This window comes from Corvus brachyrhynchos, unplaced genomic scaffold, assembly GCF_000691975.1.
Source record: "Corvus brachyrhynchos isolate BGI_N302 unplaced genomic scaffold, ASM69197v1 scaffold65, whole genome shotgun sequence".
NCBI lineage: Eukaryota > Metazoa > Chordata > Aves > Passeriformes > Corvidae > Corvus > Corvus brachyrhynchos.
In genome coordinates, this window is record NW_008238365.1 from 790,935 (window position 1) to 797,931 (window position 6,997).

General features: G+C 61.2%; 1 protein-coding gene across 1 annotated transcript; it reads left to right on the top strand.

Moving 5' to 3' along the window:
- Positions 1-2,034: 2,034 nt before the first annotated feature.
- On the top strand, positions 2,035-5,647 carry TRIM63 (tripartite motif containing 63). The gene is given in 10 exon segments (XM_017736276.1): positions 2,035-2,242; positions 2,351-2,475; positions 2,477-2,507; positions 3,735-3,911; positions 4,195-4,290; positions 4,452-4,685; positions 4,787-4,809; positions 4,964-5,088; positions 5,190-5,267; positions 5,372-5,647. Coding segments are annotated over 10 exon segments (1,059 nt in total). The 5' UTR covers positions 2,035-2,083; the 3' UTR covers positions 5,383-5,647.
- Positions 5,648-6,997: the final 1,350 nt, after the last annotated feature.

Consider the following 6,997-nt stretch of genomic DNA (forward strand, 5'->3'; position numbering starts at 1 on the left):
GTGATTGGCCAGGTGGGGCGGCGGGGCGGGGCGAGCGCGGGGGGCGTTTAATGATGTTAATTAATCAATTAATTAATTACTTACATTTCTGGTTATTAATCAGGAAGGAATTGTTCCCTGCGAGGGTGAGGCGGTCCTGGCGCAGGTTGCCTGGAGAAGCTGTGGGTGCCCCTGGAAGTGCCCACGGCCAGGCTGGAGCAGCCTGGGATAGGGGAAGGTGTCGCTGCCCCTGGCAGGGGTGGATTGGGATGGGCTTTAAGGTCCTTCCAAAACAAACGGTTCCGGGACTCTATGATTTATTGCTTGGTGGCCAGAAAAAATCACTACAGCCCCTCACACCCTTGGCTGTGCTCTGGCTTTGTGTGGCGGTGACACAAGAGCTGCCGCCCCTCTCTGTTCCCTGTTCTGTGCCCCTTTCCTCGCCAGGCTGCAGGGCTGGAAGTGCGCCCCATGTCCAGGAGCTGGGGGCACAGGGCTCCTGTCACAGGTCCTGCTGTCTCCTCAACCATTGCAAAGCTATCACAGGGACATTTTGGGAGAAGCCAGGGCCACCCACTGCTCAGGGCCCTGCAAAGACCAAGGAGAGGGAGATTCATTCCCTGGAGAGTGGGCTCTCCAGGGTTAATTGGGAAGGATCCCGGGGGTGATTAGTGCCCTGGGTCCTGCCTAAGCTGTCCCAAGCCAATTAGGGGCCAATGAGCCCCTTGTGGGTTCGGAAAGCTGCTTAGGGCATTACAACCCCTCCATTCCTGTGAATCCCCTTAACTGAGTCCAGAAGCAATTAGTTAATCAATGTCACCCTGGGCAGGGCCAGGTCGTGTCTGGGTCTGGTCAGTGTCGGACCCCTGCTCTGCCCTCCCCGGTGCCCAGCCAGCCCTGTTCCCCTGCCAGCGCCTGGCAGAGCCGCAGGGGCCAGAACAGGAACAATTTTGCAAGATGTGCTTGGCAGGTCCCGGCTCAGTCACTTGCTCCACACGTGAGCCGGGGCGGAAGGAGCCCCGAAACAGCTGTGGGGGGAGGCCTGGGAAGAGGAGGGGGTCAGTGCACCCCGACGCCGTGTGCCTGTGCATCCATGTGCACGTGTATCCATGCACCTGTGCATCCTGCATCCCTGCATCCCTGCACACCTACACCTGTGTGCCCACACACCCCTGTCCCCCCTCCTGCCTGCAGTCGCTGTGGTCACTGCAGCAGGCCCCAGCCTGTCCCCCTGCCGTGACCCATCTGTGGCAAGGGTAGAGTTACCCTCGCGGTGCAGCTGCCCGTGCTGACAGCTCTCCCTCTGGCCAGCACTGACCCTCGGCCAGCCAGCTGGGCATCATGTCCGGGGCTGTTTTCAGCGAGGGCTGTGCTCACCCTCTGCCCCCTCAAGCGTTTCTGGGTCAGGTTTTGAACCCCAGCAGTGGAGCCAGCTGGGTCATGGCCGTGACACCGGTGTGGGGAACAGCCTGAGCAGCCCCCACTGTGTTTGGGGACACAGAGGAGCCCCCAGCCCCTGCCTGGGGAGGGGGCACCCTGTTGCATGTGCCAGGGACAGGGGCTGCATCTCCCCAGAGCTGCCTCTCCCCTCCAAGCACACAGGGAGCCACTGGCGAGGTGTGTTTGCACCCCAGAACTGGTCATGTTTTGGGTGGGGAAAGGGACAAACTCTGGATAAGCCACCCCCTGCTGCAGCTGGCCCAGCTCTGCTTGATTTCTGGAACCATCACAATGTCCTAATGACCACGGGGCTGGTTTTTGCCCCTCCTTGTCCCCACCCTGATGCTGTTTTGGGGTCCAGCCCCAGGCCGTGCTGCTCCCAGGGCATGCAGCCATTTGGCCACGGGGCAGCGCGTGGCCCTGTTTACCCCGCAGCTCCGGTTTAGGCATGTCCACGGCACGGGCGGGCAGGGCCTCCTGGACAGGCTGTGCCCATCTTGTTTACTGGCCCTTCCCGATGGTTCACCACCGTGTGACAGGTGCTGTCCCCGGACACCCGACACCGCGTCGGGATTGGGATCCGCATGACCAGCGAGCGCCTTATAAATAGCGGGGCGAGGGGCGCCGGCAGCGAGAGCGGTGAGAGGAGAGCCCTGACGAGCCCATGGATTTCCAAGCCGGCATCCTGCAGGATGGCAGCCCCATGGAGAGCCTGGAGAAGCAGCTCATCTGTCCCATCTGCCTGGAGATGTTCAGCAAGCCCGTGGTGATCCTGCCCTGCCAGCACAACCTTTGCCGCAAGTGCGCCAACGACGTCTTCCAGGTGAGGCGGGGTCCCCGTGCCCATTCCGTCCCCACGCCCGGGCTGGGGGGCACTGGGATGTTTGTGGGGACACTGAGGGACCCCCTGATGTTCGTCTTCCCCTCCCAGGCCGCCAACCCATACTGGCAGAGCCGGGGCAGTTTGATTTCGGGGGGCCGGTTCCGGTGCCCCTCGTGCCGCCACGAGGTGCTGCTGGACCGCCACGGCGTCTACGGGCTGCAGAGGAACCTGCTGGGGGAACATCATCGACATCTACAAGCAGGAGGCCGCGAGGGGGGCACGGGCAGCCGGGGCTGCGGGGGACAGGGGGATATGGGGACATGGGGATGTGGGGATGCCGCCCTTCCCGTGCCCCAGCTCCAGCACTGAGACCCCAAGAGATTACACCTGGGGGTCTTCCTGCTGGCTCAATGACCCCTGATTCAAATCTTTTCCTCACTCAAACCTTCTTCCCTCAGCCAAAATCTTCCTCCTGCGACCCAAAACTTCCTCCCCCAACCCAGTTCTCCCTCCTGTCCAGAGCAGTTTGTGCCTCTGGCTGTCTCAGGGGGATGGCGGGTCCCTGGGGGGGTTGGTGGCAGCTGGGCACGTCCTGCTGCCCCCCAAAAGCTCTTGCTGGAACACTCGGTGGGAGATAAGAGGTGTGGGGAACAAATCCAGGCTCTGCTCATGACAACAGGCACTGAGGCTGATAAGGGGCAGAGGGACAGTTTGGGGGGGCCCCAGTGGGTACAAGGATGGGGCAGGGGGGGGGCAGAGGGGGCAGAGGCTCTCAAGACAGAGCAGTGGCCCCGGCCAAATTCCCTGAACCACTGTAAATATTGTGTGAGAGCCATGGGGACGGGGACGATGGCACGTGGGTCAGAGGCTCTCAAGACAGAGCAGTGGCCCCGGCCAAATTCCCTGAACCACTGTAAATATTGTGTGAGAGCCATGGGGACGGGGACGATGGCACGTGGCAGGTGTCCGCGGCGGGAGGGGGCCCAGCCCTGTTCCTGCTTCAGAGGGTTGGCTTGTGCCCATGTCCCTCCTTGCTGTCGATGGGACAACTGAGCTGCAGCCCCCGTCCGGGACCCCCCGGGGGTTTCTGGGTGCCCCCAACCCCGGTCACACGACGGGTGACGATAAATCCGGGCAGCACGAGGCTAAAATTAGGCACTGGTGCAGCGCCTCTGGACCGCAGCCCCCCCCGTCCCCAGCGCCACCCACTGCCATGCCCAGCACCACGGTGGTTTAAACTGGGACGTACTGGGGTTTACACAGGCACAGAGGTTGGTGGTTCCCCAAGGATCAGTTGTGGGGTTATGCCAGGATCTGGCCTCTTTCCTGGGGACCTGATTTTGGGGTGACTGTGCAGCATCAGTGGGGGTGTCACCACCCTGGGGGTGATGCCGCAGTGGGGACACCATTGTGGCAGGGGTGTCCCTGCAGCAGGGACATCGCCCTGGTGGGGATGTCACCGTGACGGGGACGTCACCGTGGCCGTGCCACCCTCTCCAGCAGGCCACTGAAAAAGGGGGAGCACCCCATGTGCAAGGAGCACGAGGACGAGCGGATCAACATCTACTGCGTCACCTGCGAGGTCCCCACCTGCTCCATGTGCAAAGTGTTCGGCGCCCACAAGGACTGCGAGGTGGCCCCACTGCAAACCATCTTCCAGGGACAGAAGGTGCCCTGGGGAGGACCCGGGGGGGCTGCGGGGGACACGGCTGGGCCGGGGCGGTGTGCTGAGCCAGGACAGTCACAAATAACAGCGGGACTGGCTCACGGGGTATTAATAGCCCCCGGGTGACTTCGCCCAGGAGACAGACTATATTTAGAGCAGCTGTGGCTGGTGAGGGGTGTGGGGGAGCTGTCCTGGGGACAAGCAATGCCCAGCCCGTCCCTGCGTTGGGATGGGAGAAGTTCTCCTCTCCAAAGAAGTTAAAATTTCTTCTACCTGCCCGCACCAGACTGAGCTGAACAACTGCATCTCCATGCTCGTGGCGGGGAATGACCGGATCCAGACTATCATCTCCCAGCTGGAGGACTCCTGCCAGAGCACCGAGGTGAGGAAAGGGGGAAAAGGAGCCCCACAAAAACCCGGGGGTGAAAGCTTAGCCGGGGATGGCCGGGAGTGGGGTAGAGCCCATGGAGATGGGAAGCCCTTGGGATGTTGCAGGTGCTGGAGGGACACAGAGGTGGCATCCCTTGTCCCTTGTCCCCGCAGGAGAACAGCGAGGCGGCCAAGCGGGCGCTCTGTGCTCGCTTTGACGCCCTGGCAGCGCTGCTGGAGGAGAAGAAGGCGGAGCTGCTGCAGCGCATCTCCCAGGAGCAGGCGGACAAGACCGCCTTCATCCAGAGCCTCATCTGCCAGTACAAGGAGCAGCTGGAGAAGTCGAGCCGGCTGGTGGAGACAGCCATCCAGGCAGCCGAGGAGACCGGGGGGGCTGCCTTCCTCATGGTGAGACCCCCAAACCTTCCCCCTCCCCGCTGGTGCCCCCATGGGGGTCACACTGTGTGCGGCTTCACTCATCTCCTCCTTCCCCTTCTCCCTCTCCACAGAATGCCAAGCAGCTCATCAAAACGTAAGTGCTCAGACTGGGGAAATTTCCATGATCCAAGCCCCACGGGCAGGATTTGGCGAGTGGGGGGATGCCCTGACCCCCTGCCCTGGTGCCCCACACTCCCCCCGCTCAGCGAGGGGACAGGGACACACACATCCATGCTCTCCCTGCCCAGGATCGTGGAGGCCTCCAAGGGTGGTCGCCTGGACAAGATCGAGCAGGGATATGAGAGCATGGACGCCTTCTCCGTGAGCCTGGACCACCTCACCGAGGCCGTCCACGCCTTGGACTTCGACCCCGGTAATTCAGCCCCCAGTGCCCCTTTACCGACTCCCACCCCCCTGGTGACACTATTTGCTGTTCCTGGTGGCCCCTGGTGACCTTTGGCCACTTGTTTGCAGCAGAGGAAGATGAGGAGTACTTTGATGGGGAGGAAGAAGAGGTGGAAGAGAACTCAGCGCCCGAGAGGACAGTGATGGGTAAGGGGCAGGGCTGAACCCACCTCCCCAGCACCCTCAAGCACCCGTGGGGGAGCTTTGGGGGCTTAGACCCTCCTTGATCACCCCATCCTCTCCCTCGGCAGCTTCCCTGTAGCCACAGCAACGTTGCCGGCGCGGGAGAAACGCCCCTGGGCACAGGATGTCCGGCGACGGATTCGGGATGGGGGGGGACACACGGCAGGGACCGGCAGCCTGGCGAGCCGGCGCCTGCTCCAGCACAGGACACTTTTCTATACGGGTGCAAATAGGACAATTCCGCACGTTTTGTAATTCCCTTGTTTTGTATATAATTGTCACGGATTTGAAATTTGTGTATTTTGTAAAGAAAACCGGTGCTTTGAGTGGTTGTTTCTTCCTCACCTCTCGCTCTCGGCTTTCCAGCCCCGCGGTGGGCACGGGGGTGAGACTGGGCTTGCCAGGCTGGTGCCATCACCGGTGTCCCTGCCAGCGCCGGTCCAAGAGTCCGGTCGGTCCAACTCTTAATTTCCAGCCTCATTAGCACCTCTGGCAGTGCTGGCAGCAGCTCCTGGCCACCTGCCCGGGATGTAACAGGTCGGCACCCAGCAGGATTTGTCTCCTGGTGGGGGGATGCCCTGTCCAGAGCCCGCTCGGGGTTGGGGATGTGTTACAGAGGGGCTGAGGATGCTCCAGGCTGGGCCAGCCCCCGAAATGGGGATGGTCTTGGCATCAAGCTGCTGGTTTGCTGCGGACTGAGCTCAAAAATACACCTTGGATGCAAAAATACACCATAAATGCAAAAATTACATCCTAAATGCAAAAGTACCCCGTAAACGCTTTTCCCCTGCAAAAACACAAGTCCGGCTCAGCGGGGACCAAGGGGAAAACTGAGGCAGCACCCAGAGCTGGGCCACAAGCGCAATTAGCCCCAGGGCAATTAACGCCGCTCACCCGGGGCGGGGGGCAGGAGTCCCGGCTGTGGAAGGGGGGATCGGGCTCCAGGCTTATCCATCACATGGCTGGATCTAAACTGGGGAGTCTGAGGGCTCCCCCAGGCGGGGGGGGGGGGAGCGGGCCCTGGAGCCAGGGAAGGGCAGAGGCCGATGGGAAGCAGATCCGGCCAGGTGGGACAGGGCTTTGGAGCAGGGCAGCGCCCTCCCTTACACAGCTGGCCCAGCTCTGGGAACCCGCCCGGGGCAGGCCCGGGACATGCACACAGAGGGCTGGAGGTTTCCATCCCTTCGCATGGGCCATGCCTGGCTCAGCTGCGCTGCCGGGAGGGGCAGGGCCATGTCTTAGAAGGGGCCATAAACCATCAGAGCCCCCAAAGTGCCCCGGGATCCACAGTGTGACATCGGACACTGCAAAACTCCCCCGGGGGAGGTGCCTGGGTGTTCACCCAAACCTGAACCTGTATTAACCCACGGAACTTGGAGTTTCCGGGGCTTCCCCAGCCCCCACGGGATCCAGCCTGGGACCATCACTTACACCAAGGACAGGGACATTGGAACAACCCAAACCAAAAGTTTTGTTGCTGATCCAGGGCTGCTGACTCTGTATCCTTCTACTCTCATACTTCCTTTGCCCTTATACATTTCCTAAGTGTTACTTTTATGCTTTTAATATTACTGGAGATGGTAACCAAAAGGGCTCCAAACCCCCCCCAGACACAGCAACCAAACTGTTCTGAAATAAACCCTACAGAGATATATTTATAAACACAGATCTTTCACTGTTGTTTCACTCTAATC